The sequence below is a fragment of the Gasterosteus aculeatus genome, chromosome 4 (genome assembly GCF_964276395.1).
Source record: "Gasterosteus aculeatus chromosome 4, fGasAcu3.hap1.1, whole genome shotgun sequence".
Taxonomy (NCBI): Eukaryota; Metazoa; Chordata; class Actinopteri; order Perciformes; family Gasterosteidae; genus Gasterosteus; species Gasterosteus aculeatus.
In genome coordinates, this window is record NC_135691.1 from 23,261,907 (window position 1) to 23,288,831 (window position 26,925).

General features: G+C 44.1%; 1 protein-coding gene and 1 long non-coding RNA gene across 5 annotated transcripts in view; one reads left to right on the plus strand and one right to left on the minus strand.

The window, feature by feature from the left end:
- The window catches only part of LOC120817967 (uncharacterized), a 48,576-nt gene extending 31,854 nt beyond the window's left edge, over positions 1–16,722 (plus strand). For both annotated transcript variants that reach the window (XM_078101393.1, XM_078101392.1), the window contains one exon: positions 34–16,722. In XM_078101393.1, the coding sequence (XP_077957519.1) occupies positions 959–1,522 (564 nt within the window). In that variant the 5' untranslated portion in view covers positions 34–958 and the 3' untranslated portion in view covers positions 1,523–16,722. The remainder of the gene's footprint in view (positions 1–33) is intronic.
- LOC144406210 (uncharacterized) lies at positions 10,911–26,508 on the minus strand. 3 transcript variants are annotated; one of them, XR_013467410.1, is made up of 5 exons: positions 11,890–26,508; positions 11,691–11,752; positions 11,512–11,589; positions 11,295–11,409; positions 10,911–11,200 (listed from the first exon to the last, which is right to left on the minus strand). It is a non-coding gene; the product is annotated as an uncharacterized LOC144406210 (long non-coding RNA). The 3 variants fall into 3 exon arrangements; XR_013467409.1 differs by having other exon boundaries at positions 11,691–26,504; XR_013467408.1 differs by having other exon boundaries at positions 11,512–26,502.
- Positions 26,509–26,925: the final 417 nt, after the last annotated feature.

Consider the following 26,925-nt stretch of genomic DNA (forward strand, 5'->3'; position numbering starts at 1 on the left):
TGAAAGACAATGTCCCGATTCCATCCCCCACAGCTCCACCAACCTGCTGCAGTCCCCCTCCCCTCCCTCCCCCAGCCCATCAGGTGCTCACGCCTCTTCAACTATATCACCTTCCCCTTCCCCACCAGCAACGACCCTCTATTCTGGAGAGAGACGTTACCGGCTCTTTAGAAGACTAAATCCCCGTAAGGCAGCCGGTCCGGACTCCGTTTCCCCTCACTCCCTGAAGCATTGTGCTGACCAGCTGTCTCCGGTGTTCACTGACATCTTCAACACCTCCCTGGAGACATGCCACGTACCAGCCTGCTTCAAGGCCTCCACCATCATCCCTGTCCCCAAGAAGCCCAGAATCACAGGACTCAATGACTACAGGCCCGTCGCCCTGACCTCTGTAGTCATGAAGTCTTTTGAACGGCTAGTCCTGACCCACCTGAAGTCCCTCACCGACCCCCTCCTGGACCCCCTGCAGTTTGCCTACAGAGCCAACAGGTCTGTGGACGATGCTGTCAACATGGCCCTCCACTAAATCCTCCAGCATCTGGACTCCCCAGGAACCTACGCCAGGATCCTGTTTGTGGACTTCTGCTCTGCCTTCAACACCATCATCCCGTCTCTGCTGCAGGACAAACTCTCCCAGCTGCACGTGCCCGACTCCACCTGCAAGTGGATCACAGACTTCCTGTCTGACAGGAAGCAGCACGTGAAGCTGGGGAAACATGTCTCAGCCTCTCGGACCATCAGCACCGGTTCCCCCCAAGGCTGCGTTCTTTCCCCTCTGCTCTTCTCCCTGTACACCAACAGCTGCGCCACCAGTCCGTCAAGCTCCTGAAGTTTGCGGATGACACCACCCTCATTGGACTAATCTCTGGTGGCGACGAGTCCGCCTACAGGTGGGAGTCTGACCATCTGGTGGTGCAGCCAGAACAACCTGGAGCTCAATGCTCTAAAGACAGTGGAGATGGTTGTGGATTTCAGGAGGAACAGAGCCCCACCCTCCCCCATCACCCTGTGTGACTCCCCCGTCACTATTGTGGACTCCTTCCGTTTCCTGGGCTCCATCATCACCCAGGACCTCAAGTGGGAGCTGAACATCAGCTCCATCACCAAGAAGGCTCAGCAGAGGTTGTTCTTCCTGAGGCAGCTGAAGAAATTCAACCTGCCAAAGACGATGATGGTCCACTTCTACACAGCCATCATCGAGTCCATCCTCTGCTCCTCCATCACCGTCTGGTACGCTGCAGCCACAGCCAAGGACAAGGGCAGGCTTCAGCGGGTCATCCGCTCTGCAGAGAGGGTGATCGGCTGCAATCTGCCGTCCCTGCAGGACTTGTTCGCTTCCAGGTCTCTGAAGCGAGCTAAAAAGATCGCGGCCGACCCCTCCCACCCCGGACAAAAACTGTTTGTGCCCCTTCTATCTGGCAGGAGGCTGAGGTCCATCAGGACTAAGACCTCCCGCCACACGAACAGTTTCTTCCCGTCGGCAGTCGGGCTCATCAACAGAGCCCGGTCCCCCACTGCCTGACTATAACACTCCACCGGTCACTCCCCCTCACACTGCACATGCCACTTTAACTGTAATTCATCACTTTGTCACTTTGTCTCTTGTCTGTTACTTGTTTGTTAGTGCACTTCATGCTTAATATTTTTCTTTTTAATATTTAATTTTTTTTTAACTTTATTCCCTTGTTTTATACTAACCCTTAGCCTTATTCTACTAACCCATTGCATTAGCGTTTCATTCCACTTTATTTTATTACTTGTGCACTCTTGTCTGTCTACTGTCGCGCACTAACCGCCAAGACAAATTCCTTGTATGTTTGACATATTTTGGCTAATAAATGTTTCCTGATTCCTGAGATTCATTTTGCATATCACAAATCACAGCCTCAGAGGGCTATTATCAAATCCAATGGATTTCTCCCTGAAATGTCTAAATTCTTTTACTCGAAGTTTTCAGTTTTACGTCTGCATCAAAATGGTGAGTTTTCATTGAACTACCTTGATGCAGCAGGGTACCCATTTCTTGTTGTAAGTTTGTGGTAAATTAGAAGTCAAAGGTAAATTATGAAACCACCTCAGAATTTCTTAAAATATCGATAGTTCAAGCCTGAGCATATTTTGATACCAAAGTCTTTCCCAAAATCATCGTGCCACATACTGGCAAGAGTAAAATAAATGTTGAACGCTGCTGCTTTGGCACACAGTTGCCAGAAAAAAAGATTTTTCTATAGTCTGGGATGCTCAAAAACTAATTGAATTTTGCACCTGTCAAAGGTAATGAAAATAAATATTTCATATGAGATACAGGCTTTAGTGTAAATCTGTGTCAAGAATGTTTAGGAGGATATGTGTTGCTAAATAACTCAAAATGACAGAAGTCCAGTCTAGCATCATGAAAAATATGGCATTCAAAAATACATGAATGCCATAAGTAATTGTCCAAGGTAACAGCCTAACAGTGTGCCAATTGTTTCCTATTTGAGCCTGACCACTTGAACTACTACTCCATCAATGTGCGGTATAAAGATGTTGATTACAGATATGCCACATATCTATAATTCAAGCTCAGTTTTTTTTTTTTTTTTTTTTGTCCCTTCAGGCATTTTCAAGTAAGTCCTTGTGACTCAGTCGGGTTGTTCGGGGCTAGGGGCCCCTGGGGTAGAGCCTCAGGCAATGACTTCGGCCCAGCCGCTCTACAGAGATAGCCCTGCTCTACTGATCCGCTCTGTCTTCAGAGGCAAACATGAATGCTCCGAAATCCATCAGCACTCGCGTGACTGCCGCCTCTGCTTTCTCTCATGTACTGCTCCTCTCTTGCTCAACCCACGTATTCAATCCAAAGAGATTCAAAGCCTACAAATGTCACAACATAATCCCCTAAATTACACCTTTAAAACCGATGTTAATAAGAGCTAATGCGGCAGTTTTCTGTGTTATTTCGGGGACCGACCCACAATCTAACTGACTTTTTTCCAACTGATCAAAAAATGAAACACACTCGGCCTCCGTGGACCACCTGGTCTTTCAGGCCGGTTTATTAGGGATGTCAGGTTCCGTAAGGAAGGACGGTGAACAGTAATTACGGCAAGGGCGGTTTCCCCGTCAACATCCCTTGGAGTTGGGAAGACTGTGCTGGATTGGCAGAAGGAGCACCAGCTCCAGTGTCTCCTGAGGACCAATTAGGACAAAGTCCCAGTGTCCCTGATCAAGCCACCTCTGCACTTCAACTCCACAATTAGAGCTAGGCCTGCTCAGCTGTAGAGTTCACTTGTTTTTAGCGTCACCTCAGTCCACCGTCTCCCTAATAACATATTCAGTCGTGGGAGCACCCCCACCAGCAGCCAATAGTACAGGATATGCAGGTCAATGAGCGGATGAGGGTTTTGGCTTTCATGTGATGTTACGCGAGATTTGATTGGTAAAGAGACCGGATGTTGTGGTGCAATGTACCAGTTACTGAAAAAGCTGGCTGCAGGCTTTGTAATTATTCATTGTTCATTTATACGGATAGTTTGGATTTATATTCCATTCACAACCCATTGAAGCTGTCTTGCAGCTAAAATAAATACACAGAAGGTTTGTACTGAGGGTTAAAAGTATTATCTTTTTATTGTTTGCACAAGTAAATGCATTGTGTGGTTTTGAGTATGTAAAACCTTACTAACGTTTGTGAATACATGAACATAGCAGATACAATAGTTGAAGAAAATATTAAAATTTTAAAACCATTTGCAACAATCTGCTGCTGGAATAGCCTCTCAATATGTGTCAATGAGTCTATTGGGTTTTTGAAACATGGAATATACCCAGTATTATTTGTAAATTAAGATATCTGTGCAATGTACTGTATTTGCTTTTCCTGCACGTCTTCTCCGCATGTCTCAGCTGGGCTCGGGCCGTGTCCCAATGCGGCGGGTCTAAGAAGCAGTTTAGCCAATCACTGATTAAAGTTAATGAGTGACATCTAATTTCAGAGTCCAAAAATACATTTTAGCCTGACCTCACAATCAGACAAAGGACCGGCATGAGGAAAGGGAAGCCTGATGCTTCCTTAGAGATGCTACACCAGCAGGTTTAGATGCTAACATGCTAACGCTGTATATGGGCTTGACCGTGAACTCCGTCACGCCGCTGCGTTAAAGTTAACACCGCTACCTACCTGTGACACACACAGGACTGCGGCGAGGACACACAACCAGGACGTGGATGAAAACAGGGACATTTTATGTCAAATAAATAGTTGTGTGAAGTTTTGTGGGGCGTTTGAGTTGGTCTTTCATCAACATACAACAACGCATCTCAACATGTGTGTGTGTGTGTGTATATATATATATATATATATATATATATATATATATATATATATATATACACACATATATATGACGTTTTTTTGGGGAGTTTTTCCTGTGCCGATGGTAGGTTTCGGGACAGAGGATGTTGTATGTGTACAGACTGTAAAGCCCTCTGAGGCAAATTTGTAATTTGCGATTTTGGGCTATACAAAATACTCCCCAAAAAATGAAAAAACCCTTCCAAGAGGGAAAAAAGGGAAGAAACCTTAGGGAGAACGTCAGAGGAGGGATCCCACTCCTGGGATGGACAGACTACAATGGATTCCATGTGTACAGAATGAACAATATATAATACATGCAATTCCTATGACAGAAATGATTAAAGTAATTGTGAGTAGTAAGCCAGGCGCACAGCAGGACCACTGCAGGGGTAACCACCATCAGATAGAACCACCATCAGATAGAACACCATCCACAGAAGCCTGTGGGGAGGGAGAGCACAGAGACTTAAGGAGAGGGTAATGTTGGTTTACGAGTACAGTAATATGATTAATATCAAAAATAATAATGATGATGGCAGCAGCAGGTGTCAGCATGGCCACGGTAGGTGTCAGGACCAGGGTCACGAAGGAACCACGATCTACGGAGACCTGCTAGGGGAGAAAGCGCAAAAAAATCTCCCGGAAAGAAGCTGAATTAGTCATGTGCATTAATAAAACGTGAATTATGGTAGAACGAGAGCGTGAGAGAGGAGCTCGGTGTGTCCTAAGAATTCCCCCGGCATTCTAAGCCTATAGCAGCTTAACTAAGGGCTGATCCGGGCTAACCTGAGCCAGCCCTAACTATTGGCAGAATCAAAGAGGAAAGTTTTAAGTTTTACTTTAAAAGAGCTGACCGAATCTGCCCCCCGGACTGAAAGTGGAACCTGGTTCCACAAAAGAGGAGCTTGATAACTGAAGGCTCTGGCCCCCAGCCTACTTTTTAAAACCATAGGAAGAACAAGTAACCCAGCATCTATGGAGCGCAGCTGCCTTGTAGGGCAATAAGGTGTTACAAGCTCTTTAAGATACAACGGTGCCTCACCAGCAAGTGCCTTGTAGGTGAGGAGAAGTACCTTAAAATCTATTCTTGATTTAACAGGGAGCCAGTGCAGAGAAGTTAATACAGGAGTGATATGATCCCTTTTCTAAGTTCCTGTTAATACATGTGCTGCAGCATTCTGAATCAACTGGAGAGGCTTAAGAGATTTACAAGAGCAGCCTGATGACAAAGAATTACAGTAGTCCAGTCTGGAAGTGACAAACGCATGAACTGTCTGCATCACTTTGAGACAGGAAGTTCCTGATTTTTGATATGTTACGTAGATGAAAATAGGCAGTCCTTGAAGTCTTCTTTATATGCGAGTTGAAGGTCATATCCTGGTCGAAGAGAACTCCCAGATTCCTGACGGTGCTGCTGGGTACCAGAGTAAATCCATCCATAAAAACTGTATCACGTGACAGCTGGCTTCGAAGGCGCTCTGGGCCTATCAGGATAACTTTTTTCTGAGTTTAGCATCAGGAAGTTGCCGGTCATCCAAGTTTTGATGTCTCCAAGACATTCTTGAAGTCTAACTAGCTGGTCCGTCTCTTCTGGCTTGATCGACAGATACAGTTGAGTATCGTCTGCATAACAATGGAAGTTTATGCGGTGTTTCCTGATAAGATCGCCCAAAGGAAGCATATAGAGGGTAAATAAAATCGGTCCAAGTACAGAACCTTGTGGGACTCCGTGACCAACATTGGTGGTCTTTGAGGATTCACCGTTTACAAGCACAAACTGGGATCGATCCGATAAGTAGGATTTAAACCAGCTGAGTGCAGTTCCTTTGATACCAATTAAATGTTCTAGTCTCTGCAACAGGATACAATGGTCTATGGTCCTGACTGGAAATCCTCGAACAAAGCATTGTTTTGTAGAAAGTCACATAATTGATTTGCGACGGATTTCTCAAGGATCTTTAGAGATAGGTCTGTAGTTAGCCAACACCTTTGGAGCAAGAGCAGGTTTCTTAAGAAGAGGTTTAATTACAGCTACCTTGAAGGACTGTGGTACATGTCCTGTCAACAAAGACAGATTCATAATATCTAATAAGGATGTGCTAACTAAAGGAAAAACTTCCTTAAGCAGCTTGGTCGGAATCGGATCCAAGAGACAAGTAGAAGATTTAGACTTTGAAAATAAAGAAGTCAGTTGATCAAGGTTGATGGAAGAGAAGGCATCCAAACAGGCATCAGGGCCCACTGCTGCATCCAAGGTTCCTACATCGGAGGACAGGTCGGCACTGGTTGAAGGCAGGAGACCATCAATTTTCTCTTTGATAGTCAGAATCTTATCATTGAAGAATTTCATGAAGTCGTTACTAGTGAGGTCCAAAGGAATACACGGCTCAACAGAGCTGTGACTCTGTCAGTCTGGCTACAGTGCTGAAGAGAAACCTGGAGTTGTTTTTATTTTTCTCTATTAATGATGAGTAATAAGATGCTCTTGCGTTACGGAGAGCCTTCTTATATGTTTTAAGGCTGTCTTGCCAAACTAGCCTAGATCCTTCTGATTTGGGGGAAAGCCACAATCGTTCAAGTTTCCGCACAGTTTGCTTTAGGTTCCGTGTTTGAGGGTTATACCACGGAGCAGACTTCCTTCTTGTTGCTATTCTTCTTTCCAGAGGAGCAATAGCGTCCAGCGCCACTCTCAAAGAGCCTGTATCGACAAAATTATCGATCTGGGACGGACTGAGGTTCTCACAGGAGTCTTCTTGTATCTTGTAGCAGAAGGAATGGCTTCTTTAAATGAGGCTACAGCGGTATCCGATCAGCGTCGACTGTAGAAACCCTTGGCAGGAGGAGGTGGTTCTGATAGTAGAAATTCAAAGGTTATCAGACAATAGTCCGACAGGAGAGGGTCCTGTGGAAAAAATTTTAAATGTTCAATCCCAATCCCATACACAAGAACCAAGTCGAGAGTGTGGTTAAAACAGTGAGTTGGTTTATTTACACACTGACAGAAACCAATTGAATCTAACAATGAAAGGAATGCAAGTCACCCACTATAATTACCTCGTCCGTTTTAAGGACCAAACTCGCTAAGAACTGTGAAAATTCAGAAAGAAATTCTGAATAAGGACCTGGGGCCCTGTACACTACACGCCAAAGAGAACCGGCTGGATTATTTTCCAGGTCGGTTGCGAAAGACTGAAAACCAGGCTTTCAAATGAGTTATAATCCACCTTAGGTTTAAAGTTTATTAAAAGGCAGGAGTCATAAATAGCTGCCACTCCCCCCCTCGGCCTGTGCCTCGGGGAATATGAGTATTAACATGACTCGGAGGAGTCGCTTCATTTAAACAGAAATATTCCCCATTCAACAACCGCGTTTCAGTAAGACAAAATATATCGACACGGTGATCTGATATTAGTTCATTTACCAAAACAGCTTTAGATGACAGAGATCTGATATTCAAAAGACCCCCTTTAATTCTCCTATTTTGTTGCACTATTGCATTATTAGTTTTAACTTTAATTAAGTTATTTACTATAACTCCTCGGTTGTTTACCTTTAACTTAGATAACTGTGTCCATGGGGCAGACAAGGTCTCTATAGGGTTCATTATGCTGAGTGACTGCTCAGATTGAAGCGCAGAGAAGTGTGTAAGACTGCGACTCTGCTCCCCGGTCTGAACTCTGGGTCATGGATTAAGTCCACTAAGAAACTGGGTCAGGTTCTTAGAAAGAAGTTCAGCTCCGTCCAAAGTGGGATGGATGCCGTCCCTCCTAATCAGACCAGGCTCTCCCCAAAACGTCTTCCAGTGATCAACGAAGCCCACATTATTTACTGGGCACCACCTCGACAACCAGCGGCGGAATGACGACATGCGGCTGTACATGTCGTCACTGGTCAAGTTTGGGAGGGGGCCAGAGAAAACTACGGTGTCCGACATTGTTTTAGCGCATGTACACACCGATTCCACCTTAATTTTAGTGACCTCCGAGCAACGTAATCGGGAGTCATTAACGCCGACATGTATTACAATCTTACTGTATTTACGTTAATTCTTACCCAGCAGTTTAAGATAAGACTCAATGTCGCCCGCTCTGGCCCCCGGTATACAAGTAACTATGGTCCCTGGTTTTGCTAACTTCACGTTCCTCAGAATGGAGCTACCTATCACCAGAGTTGGCTTCTCAGCGGGTGTGTAGCTGAGTGGGGAGAAGCGGTTTGAAACGTGAAGTGTTGGTGGTTAACCGTGTGCTTCGACTTCGACTTATGCTTACTCCAGACAGTCACCCAGCCTCCCGGCTGCTCGGGGGTTGCCGGGGGACGGCTAGCAGGAGCGAACGCTACGTCTATGTGGCCCCTACCGGCTACGGGGGTGGGCTGGGTAACTACAGGGGCTGACTGAGCTTGGTGCGGAGCCATGGTGCGGAGCCGTGCTTCTAGCTCACTAAGCCTCCCCTCCAATTTATCAAATATTCTACACTTCTTACATGTACCATTATCCGTAAGGGAGGCAGAGGAATAGCTAAACATGTGACACACCGAGCAAGAAAGAGCAGGAGAGGTAGGGAGGGAAGACATCACCAGGTTAGCTGCAAAGCTAATGCTAACGCTAATAGAAGTAACGTTGACGCTAAACAACGTCTAAGCAACTATTCGATGAAGCGAAAATTTGCTAGACGGTGAGGTGTTTTACAAGCCTCACATAGATAAGAATTCACTGTTTGTGATGAAAAATATCACGCTACAGTCAACTCAGTATAGCTAGAGCTGTGAAAAGTTCGATGACATCAAACACGGTGACGCAACACGCTTACCGTCAGCTGTAGCTGGAAATAAAGGTGTCTTCATGTGTCTGATCACTTCTTCATCTCTTACTCTCACTAACAAACCTCTCTCATTGACTAACTCTGTACCGGCTCGTCGCAATATTCGCTCCCTCTCTCCCTCCTCGCTGGCATCCTCTGTTATATCAGCTCTCCCTTCAACGGATTCCTTCTCACTCTTGCATCCGAACGCTGCTGCAGAGACTCTCCTCTCAACTCTTTCCTCCTCTCTAGACTCTCTCTGCCCTCTTACGACACGACGGACTGGCAAATCCCCTCCGGCTCCGTGGCTGTCTCAACCGGTGCGTGCCATGAGAGCCACCATGCGAGCGTCGGAAAGGAGATGGCGTAAATATAAACGACCTGACGACCTGCTTAAATTTCAATCTCTCCTCTCCTCGTTTTCTGCTTCTATCTCTGCTGCCAAAAGCTCTTTCTACCAATCACATCACTACCAATTACATAAATAGCCTATACAGCATGTTTTTTTTCACATTGAGAACTGACTTGTTTTCTAATCTACGCATCACGTTTTTCTTGTCCTTTTACCGTGCACGACCAGCGAACACAGAGCGCGCGACTACTACACCCCCCCCCGCCGGTCGTTCCGCCCGCAACGACTACTACACCCCCCCCCACCCGTCGGACCTTCTCAACCGGTCCGCGAAATATTGTCTGACATGAAACCGGTTCGTGAGGTAAAAAAGGTTGGGGACCACTGGGCTGATCCACAACGTGTATGTGTTTACACACCTCCTGGATCGTGATTGGTGTCGCTGCTGCAGCCGCAAGGCACTGATTGGATGGTCAGACCGTAATACAGCGCAGATAAAAAATGATTCAGACTACGGCGTTTATATGTTCAACAATAGGAAACGTAGTCTTAGCTGTTTTAAAATTACACCAAGTTTATTTCGGATTATTCCAACGGAAGAATACAAGGCGCAGGGAACTTTGAGGTGCGTAAACGCCACTTAGAGGTGCGCAAACGCTATTTATAGGTGCGTAAACGCTATTTCCAAAATTCCAGAGGTGCGTAAATGGCGTTTACCCTCCACTACAGCCCTGACTGTAACTGATTGGCTGGCCCTACCAAAAGAATTCACCAGCTGCCACTGGTCTTAAGCTTTCCTTGATGGATTTCTTCTCCCAAAAGCTTATTTGTAAGTTTCTGTCTCATGTAAGCTATTTTTGAGCAATAGAATGTAGGAATGCCCTGCGAAGCAAATATTTTGATTTTGGACCATATGAACTGAGTTAAACATAATGTGTGTCCTTGCGTCTCTCTGAAAACACACACTGCATGAAAAGTGAGACTTTCGTCCCCGTAAACGCCCGGAAATCTCCCTAATTTCCGACAATTTCCGACAATTTGCAACCCGCGCACGTCGCGTTTGTCTGTGCCACAAATTGTCGGAAACGAACCATGACGTAGGCGGAGAGCTGGCGGAGGTGCGAATGGCCCGAATTAGCATATGAATGCAGCGAAAATCACTGCCAATGATTGGCAGCAAAACCACACGTGGGCAGACCAGGCTGGAGTTTCCTTGTTCATGATTGGATGAAACCACAACTTTCAATCACTCGTGATTGGTTGGCAGATCTGTCGCTATTGGTCACCCGCCTCATTTTATTTATATATTCATATTATGCTGTATATTCATTTCATGGTTATCCTATGTAGGCTACTACACTATTATTAGGATACCAACCAGGACATCAATGAATTTATAGAGAAAATGAACATTTGACACACGTTTATGCAAAGAAAGAGCTTTATTAACAACACACAAACAACTACATACAAAGTGAGGCTCTGCCCACACTTGGGTAACGGCGGTTTAAAAACTACAGCTCGGTAAACTGTCCGTTTGCCTCCTCGGGGTTGTAGACCGTCACTGGCGCCGTGTTTTCCGAGGCAGGTCTGTTGTGCAGGCGGCTCGTGTGCGTGTGGCGACCGTACAATCCACCTCCGTCCGACGTGAGCTCCACGGTGGCGGATTTCCACCTCGTCATCAGCCAGCGCACTTTGTCTCGATTCCAGCAGCTGTAAAAACAACAATGAATCAGTACTGTGCGATGCGTACGGACACAACACATCGATCAATGCACCTGAAAAAAGTCAGCAAATAAACTCTGACCGTCTTTCTTCTCGCTCGACTCCGCGCTGAATCCTTCGCAGCTTCCGCCCGCAGTGAGTGTTCCGGCTGAACCTGAAGCTCCTGCGTCCCGTCTCAAAATACGTCTCACAGGCGGCTGGAAAACAATTAAATGAGTGTGGTATGAATTTAAAAAAATCAAACGCAAGTCACAGTAACATTTAACAAGGAAGGAGAAACAGTAAACAGTGTCACTTACACACAATGACGTCGTCTAAATCTGGACTTTTCCCGGAGCAAATACGAGGTCACCGCCTCATTATGAGGCGAGATTAGTCTGTGAAAACAACATGTACAGTTATGATCGGTATCCATCCTATGGTATCCATACGTATATATTCCCTTATAGCGCAGAATGGAAGCATCTTTAAATCTGACCCTTGCTCCGGTTCGTAGCGCCTGTAGTTCATCTCGGAGTTGTGAAGACGGCGCACCGCTTCCTGTAAACGACACGGCAAAGAAAACACACTTTAATAAAGCTGTTTCTGCTCACTTGTAAGGCTACTAGGCTACTCTTAGCTTAGCTTGAGGCTATGCTACTTTTAGCTTAGCTTGCAGTCATCGAACATATTCTTACCGCTATCGTGGGATTGTGCGCCCGTCTCCTCTTCTTTGAGTCGGTTCCTCTCCTCCATGGACAGAAACCCGCAGAGTCCCGAACCGCTCGTTGATATCGGCAGTTTGTTGTTGGAGTTGACGAGACGATCCACTGAGAGCATTCAGCAGCTTCTTCTCGTCTGTCTGCGGACAGGCCGAAAGTTGGTGACCGCGGAGAGGAGTTGAAGGCGAGTTGAACGCGAGACGTCGTCCCGCCATTATTCGCGAACCAGCAAAAACCAAACAAAGGAACTGGAGATACAGTTCTTCTGAATATAGTAACACACGTGTCTGTTTTGTATGCTCGTCTTGCAAGTACTGCTGTATCAGTCATGCCCTATGACCTCACACGTGATTGGACGAGGAGTCTAAGGGTCCTCCAATCACATACGAGGTTATTGTTATACGGAAGGACCAGTATTTTAGGAAGACAAATGGTTGGGACTTTGAAACAGCTGATATGCTTTATGTAAAGCAGTGTTTTGGTGTCAGCGGAATGACTTTCCCTAGAAAACTGTACAGTGGTTCCTCTTTCTCCATTCCACCAGACAATCTTGAGTCTGACAGACATGCAATGTTGACAATGTATCATCACATGTACCCTTGTGTCACTGAGGTTGAATGTTTTGCCGTGACATGTAAACGGGTAACATATATGAATGTAACTTGCTCAATCGATAGATGCAGAGCATAAAGGTCAGCATGTGTTCATGCTAAGTGGTGTGGAAACACTAACAGTTTTGAGGAACCCGTCCTTGACCCTCTAGCAGAACTACGACCAGCCATTATAAAGCAGTTTATAGTTGTTAATGTTGTGTCAAAGGGTACGGCATTTAAACATGTTCTTGCACAAGTTTCCTGGCTTCATCTCCACCCGGACAGACATTTTTATGGAAAGCCAATAGAAGTTTGGGGCTTGCAGGGAACAGACTCGTCATACCCAGCATCATTTCTGCCAGTTGAGCGCATTGCTAGAAGATGTGTGGTTAATACATCCTCTGTGCATTTAAGTAAGACCAAAGAAAATGTCACTGTAGTCCTGCCACTATGCACTGTAGTTGAGCTCCAGGAGACTGTGATCTCTGCAGACCATCATTCTGATTCAAATGTTGTTTGCATGGAATGCTCATTTTGCCTTGATTAAAACTAATTTTTTAAAGAAGTTATTTTGTGTATCTTTTTTACATAACATTTGCCATTGCTAATGGCGTACACAGTAATCTAGCATATTTGAATTAAATAAATCAATTCAAGCTCAAATGTAAGAGTGTATAATTAGGCTACTGAGCCTGATCTATTTGTACCAGAGATTTTCTTAACTTTTAAAAAAAAGTCACCTGGGCTAAAACTCCCTCTGCGACCCTGATTTGCATTTGTATAGCTCACAGCATTTTCATTTACATGTCAAAGCCTCCCCTAGAATTAGGAGGAGGGAGGTCATGGGGGGACAACTGCCAAGGGAGGCCCACATCAATTTCTGACAATTTACGGCAGTTTTCGGCGTTGCCCGCAAATTGCCGTAAACAGCCGTAAACCTGAAATTCCACGACAATTTACAGTGCCGCATACTGCCGAAAATCCCACTTTTCATGCAGTGACAGAAGCATAAAGTAAGCTTAAGGCTCCGACCGTTTAGAGTATTCTTCTTGGAGTTGTTGGGAGGTGTCCTGGAAAGAGCACCTCCTGCCATAGTCTATAGTTCTCCTGGGAGACATTTTCATGAGGAAAATTAAAGGGGAACCTGGATAGATGTCATTGGAAGGAACAATCTGCACACAAGTAGTGTTTTACTATTGTTGGTGAACTGAGAACTTCTGGCTGAGGATCCTGTCTGGGAGGTCTTCGACTCCCTCCTGCGAACAAACTTCTCACAAATCCCTGGGTAGACATGGAATCCGAGTAGTCCATGTTCAAAGCCTCTATTGTGGACGCAGCAGGTAGGAGTTGTTGTCGGAAAGCTATCGGCACCTGTCGTGATGGAAACCCGAGAACCCGGTGAAGAAGAAGGCCATAGAAATAAACTTTCAGTTGGCCTCAACGAGGTTCTGGCGGTCAAGAAGGGGAAAGCAAGGCTTACCGAAGGCGGCTTTCGGCGGGGGGGCTGGAACTGTTGACGCAGACTGGAGACATTGTCTGGGCGGTGGAAAGAGCACTTTGAGGAACTCCTAAACTCTGCCGGGATGAGATTCCCTGCGTTGATGACAGAGCTCGACATTCTTGAGCTCTCTAGGCTGACACGCTTTTTCAATGTTACTGGTGAGTTTTGAACGATGCCAGAGCTGTTCTTTATCACCGGTTCTGCTGGGGGGGGAACGTCAGGACACTCAAGACCACCTCTTTGCTGTTTGCAGATGATGTGGTCCTGCCTCCTCAGTTACCACCAGCATTCACTCAGGAGATTTGCAGCGACAGGGATGAGGGTTAGCACCTCCAAATCTGAGGCCATAGTGCTGTGACTGCCTACTACAAGCAAAAGAGGCCGGGATTAGCCTTAGAGGTTAAGGAGCTCAGATATCAGGAGAGAACTTGTAGTTGAGGCGCTACTCCTTTGTAAACAGCTAAGATGTCAATGTCAATGTCAATGTCAATTTTATTTATACAGCACTTTTAAAGGCCAGTGGCCAGCCAAAGTGCTTTACAGGATAAAAACAATCAGCATCAATAAAACAATACAAGCAAACGTAAAACAAACAAGCAAAAAATAAAATAAAAATAAACAGTAAAAGGCAAACACATAGACGATCGATGCAGGTGACTTAACTCAGCCAAAGGCCAATGTGAACAAGTGAGTCTTAAGGCGAGTTTTAAAAGTGGAAAGGCTCGTCGCAGACCGCACAGAAAACGGCAAAGCATTCCACAGTCTGGGAGCCGCTACTGCGAAGGCTCGATCTCCTTTTGTTTTAAGGAACGACTGAGGAACGTTCAGAACCAGCTGGTCAGCTGACCTCAGGGCTCTGGAGGGTTGATGCACATTAATACGGCTGGATAAATATTCTGGGACCATTCCACGCAGAGACTTAAAAATAAATAAAAGATTCTTAAAATCAATTCTGAACCTAACCGGAAGCCAGTGGAGAGAGGAAAGCACTGGCGTTATGTGCCCATGCTTCTTTGTTCCGGTCTGGAGACGGGCTGCTGCATTCTGCACAAGCTGTAGACGGTTGAGTTCAGACCAGCTTATACCGACATACAGGGAGTTGCAATAGTCCAAGCACGAAGATATAAAAGCATGCATGACTTTTTCGAGGTCAGCCCTGTTTAGATGGGGTTTGACTTTGGCTAGAAGCCGAATCTGGAAGAAGCTAGCCTTAACCACAGAGCTAACCTGCTTGTCCAATTTAAACGCCCCATCAATAATCACACCAAGGTTTCTGGCCTGGGAACCTATGTAAGGTGCTAGTGGGCCAAGGGACCTGGCAAGGACCTGGACCAAGTCAGGGCGACCAAATAGCACAATCTCTGTTTTGTTTTCATTTAGTTTTTGGAAGTTTAGGTCCATCCATGTTTTAATGTCCGTCATACAATTAAACACAGCATGAAGGGATTCTTTGGAGGGGGCCTTTATTGGCAAGTACACCTGCACATCATCAGCAAAGCAATGGAAAGGGATTCCATGCTTCGTAAATATCGATCCCAGGGGTAGCATATACAAGGAGAACAGTAGAGGGCCCAGAACTGACCCCTGGGGGACTCTGCAGGTCACAGGAGCCACTGAGGAGAAAAACTTGTATACAGAAGGATCTATCTGCAAGGTAAGATTTAAACCACCAGGATTTAAACCACTCTAGAGCAGAACCTCTAATGCCCACACAGTGCTTGAGGCGGGACAAGAGGATAGTGTGATCCACTGTGTCGAATGCTGCTGTGAGATCTAATAGGATTAAAAAGGCACAGTTACCAGAATCAAGGTTTAAAAGAAGATCATTAAAAACTTTTTAAAAAGCTGTTTCGGTGCTGTGAAGAGGCTAAAAACCAGACTGAAACTGTTCACCAATGTTTGCACGACCTAGGAATTCTTGCAATTGGTTAAAAACAGCTTTCTCCAAGACTTGAGATAAACGAGAGTTTGGAGATTGGCCTGAAATTAGAAAGAACCAAAGGATCCAAATTTTTCCTTTTTAAAAGAGGCTGCACTGTGGCATGTTTGAAGGAGGCTGGGACACGTCCAGAGCTGAGACACAGATTTATAAGAAACAAAATAAAAGGCCCAACTGAGCTGAAGACCTGCTTAAGCAAGTGGGATGGAATGCTGTCCGATGGGCAGTTAGCAGGGCGTAGGTGATTAACTATTTCAGTAAATGCAGAAAGTGAGACAGGCTCAAACTGGTGAAAAACAGCTGAGCTTGCTGCAGGATTAGCGCGGTCCTGCACATGCTGGGGGGGTGAGGATCTAAGGGCAGAAATATTGGTGACAAAGAATTGCAAAAAGTCCTCACACAGAGAAGCAGACGGTTCAACAGAGACAGCATCACAAGGGTTCACTAGTGAGTCAAATACGTTAAAAAGAACCTGAGGTTTGTGAGCGTTTTTGGAGACAAGTGAGGAAAAATATTCAGCTTTAGCAGCCTGTTGATAATTAAAAAGGCGATCACGTAGGAGATCCCGAGAAATCTGGAGATTGTCTTTTTTCCACTTCCTCTCCACTTGTCTGCATGTGCGAGATGTGCGCTAGATGCGTCTGCAAGATGTGTAAGGATTGCGGGTACTTGAACCCAAAAGCACAACTCAGAAACAGAAATGCAAGTAAAGTTCTTTACTTGTGTTCAGGCAGGATCAAAATCAGGTTAGTCCAACAGGCAAACAAATCCAAAAAGGGGCACGCAAAAAAAAGGGCATGAGGACAAGGTGAAGAGAATGAGAGATTATTTGGTGTGGATGATAGGATCTAGAATGACAGGAGAGTTAATTAAAAAAGAAGGAAGGATGAAAACTCAAAAGACAGAATTTGTGAAAGTGAAAGTGGTTTGGCCATCTAACTAGGATGCCTCCTGCACGCCTCCCACTGGAAGTTTTACGGTAACAGCCAGCTTTGGGAAGATCTTACACAGACTCGAAATGACTCGATATAAAAAAGAGACACAACTAGCCTCTCGTCCCTCAACTCTCACAATAGCAAAGTCATCCGGCGGGCCATCCACACTGCGGCGGGCTGGATTTTTACATATCTGTATCATTTTGTGCCTCTTTAGTGTTGATTTCGGTATATTTTCCTGACTTGAATGACATGAATTGTGATGACTATGGCGGCAAATAACTGTCAAAATTCGAGAGCGCAAATCAGGTTGATCAAATCAAACATCCGCGAGCAAATCTCCGTCTCGCACGAGCAAAAGTCCGTCTCACGCAACAAAAATTTGTCTCGCGCGAGATATTTGCTCGTTCGCGAAACGGGAACTTCCTCGCTCGCGAGGTGAATGCATCACTCCAGCCAATCCAAAGATGGGGTTTGTAACCAATCAGGTGTAGAAACCATGGTGACTGGCTCCGCCCCCTTACTGTCAAATAGAAAAACAGCGAGCGCGTGGAAAATACTTTCGAGCGCGAGCGAGGAAGTTCACGTTTTGCGAACGGAGATTTGCTCGCGGATGTTTGATTTACGCGCGCGCATCAACCTGGTTTGTGCTCTCGAATTTTGACATTTGCCGCCACAGATGACGACTATTCGGCTCTTTCTGTTGTAGTAAAGAGACTTGTCAGGGACAGTGAATATAGATCAGGTAAATTTCCAGATTATTTTATGAACCCAGACTTTGATTTAATTCAATTCATTTTGTTTTGTACAGCCCAAAATCGCAAATTACTAATTTGCATCAGAGGACCTTTTGATTTCCATTTTTGAAGATTTTACTACTTGACTTTCTTGTGTTTATGCTGTAGGCCTATTACTTTCAATATTTGGTAAAGCTGCACCTCCGTTTATCGTTGATACACAGTTCTCCTCAGATCCCCCATCTCCTTACATGTCCTACAGAGAATAGGAGAGGGAGAAGTGCCTTTGTGTCTCCTCCGCCATTTCACACAACAAAATAAGACGTTACAACACACAACACATCTCTACCAAACGGACTGGGTGGTTTGGAAACTGAGAGAAAATTGTCTTTTGAATAATCCACTTGATTTTTTTTTTCTTTTTTTCCTTCTGAAAGGTTTTCTGAAGGTTATTGTTGAGAATAATGCTGCTCCTGGCCCCCTGTAGATAACAATCATCTTTCCAATTTGTTTGAGATTAGGTCATATGGAAACAGCACATCGTAAACACACAGGGTCGGCACAATGGTGGTGGAGGATGGGGAGGGTGGCACCGTTTCCCCCTGTCCTGTGTGCATCCAGCCTTGATTGCCATGACACTGTCAGTAGCAGAAACCAGGGCAACAAACAAACAAATCCACAGATCTCTATGACTAACTGGGAGAAGGAGAGACGCTGGCGACCGCACCCTCCTTCCATAGCAGCATGACCAGATTGGCTGTTTGATTTGCGGCTGGATCAGTAAACAAACTCCGGCTTTGGTTGCTGCTTTTGATTCAACATAAATCATATCTGAACAAACAAGCAAGTTCAAAGTGTTTGAGAGAGAACCGCAACTACATCAGCGTGCCATCTGAGGAGGGTATTAATATTTCTCATGGCACTACTAGAGCCTCACTTTTATCACTAAAACACAAAAAATGGCATTGTAGACCATGGCCTGTGTGTGTATGAGTGGTGGATTTGGGGCCTAAATAGACATCTGGTAGAGGTTACATAAAAAAATCTTAATGGTTATTAGCAGCTTGCTATGCATCCTGACCACACTGATGCTAACGACGGGAGGATTCTTGCCTAATGCGCTCCCTGAATGGTGGATGGTTGACTGGGTCAGATTAGTACTTGAACATATGTTTGCGATGCAACTACACAATCAATGCGGCCCTAATTGTGTGTTTCAATGTTAGTGACCGTGATGGCTTGTGAAAGTGCTTTTAAATACTTCTTCACTGTAGAGATGCAAAAAATAAGATAATTGATAATGATAATAAGACATAATAAAATTCAATCTTCTGAAAAAGGTCTGTTTTTTTTAATTTTCTGGCCTAATATGTGTTTGACAGAGTTAAACCATATTAATTTTACTGTTCTTAAGGTCAGATTTATTATAGTAAAATTGAAGTGAACATTGAATACAATTATTGTATGCATCTTTCTCCTTTGCCAAACTTAACTCTGAGATGTGAGTTCACGTGATTTAGCAACTGCAGTCTGAAAAGTGGAGGGTCCAGAATCGAGGTAGGTACATCATATCAGCTGTTACTATTGGACACGGTAATTGCATATATCCTTCCTAATGAGAGCACATTCAGGTCCTTTTCACACTTAACATCAACTTGGATTTTGGCAGATCCTAAACACTGTGGTTCACACTTGGCATTTGTAAAATGGGTTACAAAATCAAAACACTATACACTGCATGTAATCCTTGCCGGGTTCAAGGCAAACCAAATTGCCCAAGATTTGCATTCATAACATATTTCTATGAGCTTTGGCTATTTAAGGTCCAGAATATCTTGTTGTAAAATGTTGTTTAGCCATCGGACCAAGCGTCTTCGGTTCATTTACACCTGCTCTTACAGATCCAGGTCTAAACAGTTAAAAATTATCTTTCTTTGCCTGAATGGACAGTTAAGTCCAGAAGTTTATGCTTCTGCGTTTTCAGAGCGACGCAGACGCAAGCCCCTCTTGCGTGTCCCTTGCGTGCCTTTTCACACCTCCTTGCGTCCTTGCGTGTGTCGACCCATTTTTCTAGGCTTGTGTCGAAAGCGACGCAAGCCTACCGCAGCGCACAAGGCTGCGATTGGTTCGCTAACTACATCCTTTATGGAGTCTCACATTTCTTTCATAGCCCGATACCGCCATTATTAAAACGAAGAATGTTTACGAGAGAACGGATCAGATTTAAGAACTTTTGTCGGAAGAAATGCGTAAACATGACCACTTCTACAAGCCGTCATTGGCGGGTTGTATAAGCAGGTTGGATTCATGGAGGGAAATCTCCGCAAACGCCGGTTTTCTGGTTGAGAGGTGCACAAAATTGTGGAGGAAAATACGGGACAAATGTGTCCGCGATGAAAAGCAGCAGTGGCGATGCACGGAGCAATAAAGTCTATGATAAATAAATAAACAAACAACAACTTCCACACTCAAAGATGTAACTCTCTAGGACGTCTTCGACAAAAACACGTTACTCCGCCTGTTCTAGCGGTGAATCGCTCTGCAACACACGCAAGACTTTTAAAACCATGAATTGAAACAAGTGCGTCGACGCAACGACGAGCCTTTACATTTTGGTATTTCTGGTGTGACGGTGAACTATAACACTGCATTGCAAAAAGGACTGTACACATTAGAACAGCAACCACAGACGGTCAATACATTGTTCCATCATTTTGTGAGTATAAACCTACTTTAAAATGTTAAAGGCAATCTGGTAGTTGAATTTTAAGACACATAAATATCCATATTAATTCCTGCATGATTGGATTCCTCTACTCTTCAGTAAGGGATGTCAAAGCAGCTGCTTTCCATCAACTTTCCAAAGTGCTGCTTTAACAGCCACTATTGACGTGTATTAGCAACTGTTTTCTGGAGCGACGGTGGCGCATGGTTGGCATTTCGAACCCCGGCTGCTCCATGTCCCCGTCGAAGTGTCCCTGAGCAAAACACTTAACCCCTAATGGCTCCCCGGGCAAAATGTGAAGAAAAAAAACATTGGTTAAAAATGCAATGTAAATTGCATTGGATAAAAGCGTCAGCTAAATGACATGTAATGTAATATTCCTAACACCATAGCTGTTATCTCCTAAGTATTTCTTATTATATGTAAATTAAAGAGCATTGTATGGAATTATTTTACTGCCCCGTGTCCTTTCTCTCTGTTGAAATGGCTTTGACTACAATTTGAATACAGATTACCAGCACAGATGGAGTATCTACATAATTAGTGCTGAGCTTGTTTTTTTAAAACAACTTCAGAGATCTACAACTTTGCAACAGTCATTAATCAGACAACGATATTTATTTGATGTTCATTGTCTTTCCATAGATCAAATGTAATTTGTTTTAGCTGCCGGCCTCTTATTGGTGAAGCACTGGTGACTTACGTGTAATGCGTTTTTACTGAGGGGTGACTAATCTTTCAAAGGGCTGTACTCATTTGAAGTACACTCAAATGAGACCAAAAATACAAAAGTCTATTATCCCTGCAATAAAGAGCTAATGACCCAACAACGGGAAATATATTTGCCATGGCACACATCTTCTTGAAAGGGCGAAGGATAAGCAGTCATTAAAGCAGCGCTGGTCCAGATAGCATTGGCATGTCTCAAAAGATCATTATTTTCACCCCTAGAGCCGTTTGGTAAAGAAAAGCAGGGCTAACTGCACACCCAGCACTAACTCCAGGGTCAGCTGTAACACAGGGATGAAGACTCTAATAATACGCAGCCTGGCAGCTAATGCTTTTTCTAAACGCTCGTAATGACTGCGAACCCTAAAGTGGGATAGTTCGGGATCTCTGTTTTGCTTTGTGTTCTGTCAACTCACTGCAGCTGACAGGAACTTGGCTGAGTTGTTTTTCTTCTGTATTTTTTTCAGGGTTCCTTCACATTTTTTGCCTCTTTTTGGGCAGAGGAAACCAAGTGCGCTTCTCACTGAAGGGCCTAGGGATCTGCGAGCACCTGATATTGTAAACATTGTATAAAACAGTGTGGCCGTCTAGGCCTCACTTTGGTAAACTGAGTGTTTATGTGAAGAACTACTCCAAATTTCAGACGGACGCAAGTGAGTAAGAGGGGAAACAAGTACTAGAGCCAGCTTTCGATAGAATATAAAGTAAGTTCAATGTTGTCAGAAACATTCTTTCACATAGAGGCACATGGTGTTCTGGACCATCTGATAATCAAAGCTGTTTGTGATGTTTGATGTTTATAATCTTGCAGTGCCGAAGATAATCGTCTACATCCAAGGACTTGGGTTTTGCCCAGAGCCCCACCCTGTTTTAGCATGTTTATCTTCCAATATATTTTCATGCTCCGGAGATGAAAACCTTTTAGTAGGCTCGGCGCATGACTTCTATGTGTGTCAACTATATCTCCTGTTTGCAAACATTAAATATTCTGTTTTGATGATTTTACACCAGTGTCAAATAAGAATTTTTCTAGCATCGGCAGAGGGCTCATCATTTAGCAGTTAGCCACTGGAATTTTAGCTAGCACAAACAACAGTGGTGGCGTCACAGCAAGCTATTCGCCTGCGGAATTGGACTATCCGCTAACTGAAGGGTACCACTCGCCTCCTGACTTGATAAACTCCAAGCAGTGCGCTGGATGGGCCGCTGCTGGCAAACTCCTTTGTCCTATATTTGACCACAGTCTCAAAGTAAAATGATACTAACCTCTCCCACGTGTGTAGACTCCATTGATGTGACTGTTTAATAGTAATTGGACAAAGATTGACATAATTCAATTTTCTTCACACGTACATGTAGGTTTTGCATAATCTCGCAGTAATTTTTTCATACTATGATTTGCGTTCCTTCCAGAAATGTTTTAGTGGACCAAGAAGTATGAACAATGCATTACAGCATTAGATGAAGTATTGCTAAAGTGACAGTAACATTTGTTTCTAATTACTAAAATCCTACACTTTCTACATGTAATTTATTTTAAGATCTCCCCAAACCTGATCCACCTGGGCAGCCTTGGCTTGACCCCTCCCCCTGGTTTGCCACAATATCTGGACCCTTGTCCTTCCATGGCCCTGCTGAAACCTACCGCTTCTAACACTATTATTAGTCCCATACTGTCAACACTAACGCACGTCTTGAACTTTGGTTCTTCCCTCTCCACAAGTTTTTGTGGAGGGTGGTTATATGTAATGGTGGTGAATTGAACGTATTTGTACATTTTTTACGCTGTTCATTCTGTGCACATGACCTCCGTTGCAGTCTGTCCAACCTCGGAGAGGGATCTCTCCTCTGCCATTCTCCCTTAGGTTTCTTCCCTTTTTTTCTCCCCATTAAATGGTTTTTCATTTTTCTAGAATGAGAGGGTGTGTCCAGAAATTTGACAGGTACTCACTAGTTTCCTCTTTTACCAGTTGCCAATTAAAGCTAATTGGCGTAATTTCAGGACCACACCTATTCCAGTATCCCCATAAATACCTTCCTATCACTCTTCCCGTCCCATTGACGCATTCCAAACCAGGACCGAGGGCAGGTAACACACGATCAAACGTTAAGAATGTAAACCCTCTATTACCTAAACTATGTTACCTAGCTAACCCGTCACTGAAATACCATCGTGCTTTACCGTTCCAACGACAATCTCTCCAGAAGGTACCAGTTCTCTTCATGGGTTAAAGATACAGTACACCCAAATCATCCAGTGGTAGCTCATGGCACTGAAATGCCCCCTGTTTTGCAGATGCTTTATTCTACTGTTTTGTGTAGTTTGCTGATACAATACTTTGAAAAGACCGTTGGAAGTCTCCGTCTCACTTTTTCAGCTCTCCCACTCTCCATTTCGATTGAAAAACATTCTTCCTCTTTGCCTTGGTTGCATGCAGGAAACGATACTGCCCTGGCACTTTCTATAGTGCATTGCAACGCAAAATGGGAATTACTGATAGCTCTGAATATTTTTTAAATATATGATGCATCGACAATGAAAATACACGTCGACAACTCCTGCAATAGCTAGCTCCAGCTGGGGCTCATGACACCAGGATGCCGGCTCTCCCACCACCTTCTCCCAGCCACCCCCCACTGCTCGGTGTTTCCCCTGGAAGATGACCGGTCACGGCTAATCTTCAGTATTTACATTATGTACCAACGTAACACAACAAGGTAACCTAATAAGATAACACGGTAACTCAAGAATGTTACTCAACACAGAATGCAATCAGGTAACGCAACAAAGTAACGCAACAAAGTAATGATGCTACTTAAACAGCAACCGGATTCAGGGGTTTCCATCCAACTCCAGAACAGCTTAGCCATAACGACACATGTCTGGCATTAGTGACACTACAAAAACAATACACTTTTTTTTTTTTGACTAGACTGTAACCTCCATGTGTTTTCATCTACTAAAGAACCTCCAGCAGCTTGAGCCTAATCAAAGACCTTCTCTTGCTCTTATGTGTCTCTGGAAAAGGAAATTAAATTAGCTTAATTGGCCAAGATATTATGCTCTGTAATGTGATTGAAGCATCAGTGTCGACAAACTTCACAGGGCCCTTTGGAAGCACATTGCTAATTAGAGCAATAGCTTTAATCCAAATGTTTTACTTTGACATTCCGGATGATTCTAAATTGAAATCCAGGTAATTAGCTGAAACAACCCAGGAGGAGAAAGCTGCTCCCCTTTTTGAAAGCTGCTGATGGCAACGTATAATTAAAGCATTGGTTCATTCTCTTTTTGACTTCTGACACATGACAAGTACTAAAATAGAAAAAAGCCTGATAAAGGCCCATTGTGTTTTTAAACAAAGAATGAATTTGAAAAATATTTCTCTTTTGAATGCGAAATTGAAACCCTGCACCCAATGCTCTTCATTGTCAGGTTTTGTTGGCTCCCATCATTGACACACAATTTCTATGAATCCTGGATGCCGCCAGAGGCAGTGCTTAACACCAGATTTTCTTCTGTCTCGCACTTCCGCAGGTCGAGTCCTTATATAAAAAAGATTCATCTGTGACCCACCAATCCCAGAGTTCCGGTGTCATCCTGAGATCAATCTGGAATCTTCATGCGAGTTCACAGGAACAAGAACTCGGGCAGTCATCCGGTATTGATAGAACCGTAGTTTCATATGTAACTTTTGCTCCATTTCATCCTTAAAAACCGCCAGAGGCAGAGCGGAATGGGCTGGTTAACACGTGAGCGTGTCAGCACCTTCAGGAGAAACGCTGCATTAGGCCATAAAGTCATACACGCATGACCGCATTGGAAGAGGGACACCAGTCTGTGGCTCCTTACTGTATTTTTGTTGAACTTTAGCGTGCTGCCATGAAATAGCGGCCACGTATACCTTCAGGGTAGAGGATGCACTGTACTTTGTCCCTGTCCCGTACTGCACACCAGTCGGACAACAGCCTCCAACTCTTTTTGTTTTGCAGGCGGGTAGATGGTGCCCCAGCATTCAGGGTAGTTCTTCTATTGCTGGTGGTCACCAGCATATGTATGCTTTAAACTTCATCATCAACTTCATCTGCGATGAATTAGGACTGATCTCAGGATGACACTGGAACTTAAAGACGGTGGGTTATTCATGGTCAGAGGTGAATTTGTTAAGACTCGACCCGCACAAGAGCGAGACAAGACATTCCAGTGTTAAGCACTGCCTTTGGCGGACCGTAAGGATGGAATAGAACTGAGAAAAGCATTCCACAAGCAGCAGAAACAACAAACTGAGGAAATGTTTGTACTTTAAATCAATCACACATCATAGGCTGCAACATGCTCTGCTGGTTAGGGTAATGGATAGAGAGCAGGCTATTTGTGGCGGCTTTCATTGCATATAATGCTGTGCCCTTGGTATAGATACTTAACCTTAGTTCTAATGCTATGTTCACACCAAACGCGACGCAGGATTACATACACAGTCTATGCACAGATGCGACGAGACTGGTGTGACGCAAAGTGCTGCGTGTTTCGCCTTGATTTCAGGCAGTCACGTTTCAACACTCAACGCAGCAAACGCAAAAGTTTTAATATTCCAACGACAAAATAGCATGACGCTGCGGTGCACTAGCCTATCAGCGTTGAGATCGCCACTGACATCCAGCACAGTTGCCGAATCAGAAAAAATGGAGGATCAATTACTAGTAATGTTAGCTGTGTGTGGGTACCCTGAGCTGTACGAGACATCTTCGTACCGAACGTTATATTGCGACCGGTCCAAGAAAGTAACAAAGTAACGCAGCACAAGGTACAACCATATGCCCCTTTTTTTATAACATCCCACATCAGTACAATGAATAAAGTACATTATAGTGTATGATAATTGTTTTGTTTAACAACATACTGCTTGTCAATATTAATTAAAAGAGAAGTTCGGATATGCTTGAGCGCAGTGTCTTGCCATGTGAAGGTTCCCTCGGCAGAGAAGTATGATGTGAAGGCGGTGAAGTCCGGTCCCCAATCCGAGCCAACAAGCTAACGGTTAGCATCATATACCGCTGGAATCTGCAGTCTTCCAGACACAGTTCCTGTAGAAGTGAAATTCACTGAGCTGTCCTACAGATGCGGTTTTGTACCAAAACAGGACAGCTGTTAGTGGCCTAAGTGAGTAGGACTTCCACAACAGTTACAGTCGCTATGTCTTCCACAGTTGATGCGAAAGAAAAACAATGGTGGAAAGTTTAACTGTTTTCAGGGTGATAAGCCACGCCCTCTCCGTTGCGTCTGGCAGGAATGACGTGATTCAAATACAAATGGTCCCCTGAGAGTTCACGGCATTTAGGGTGTTTGAGGCGACACGAAACGTTAGCGTCGCGTTTGTCGTGAATGTAGCATTAGAGAAAACAAATTGACTTCTAAAGGGCTATAATGTATGAAAGCTTAAACTTTCTTCAGTTATGAGTCCGTTTGTAAAATGCAGCACGTTCTAAAATCCTGCTCAGTTTTGGTACATTTAGCATTATCATATGAAAGAAAAAGCATGACAATATTCATGTCACTTTTTAGACAACATTTAGAGAGAAATTCATGTAAATTCATGCTTTTACAAAGATGTTTGGCAGTAACACAAAGTTGTTAAATAATCTAAATATTTCATCTAAATGTTAAATATAAATAAGTTACTGCATTATCCTTGGAAAAGTTATTGCATGAATTTCTATCTAAATGTTTGAAAAAGTGACATGAATATTGTGTAATATATTGCCGAAACTGAGCAGGATTTTAAAACATGCGATATTTTACAAACTGCGTCCCATTAGCTGTGACAGAAAAAACTGTATAGCAGTCATAGAAAA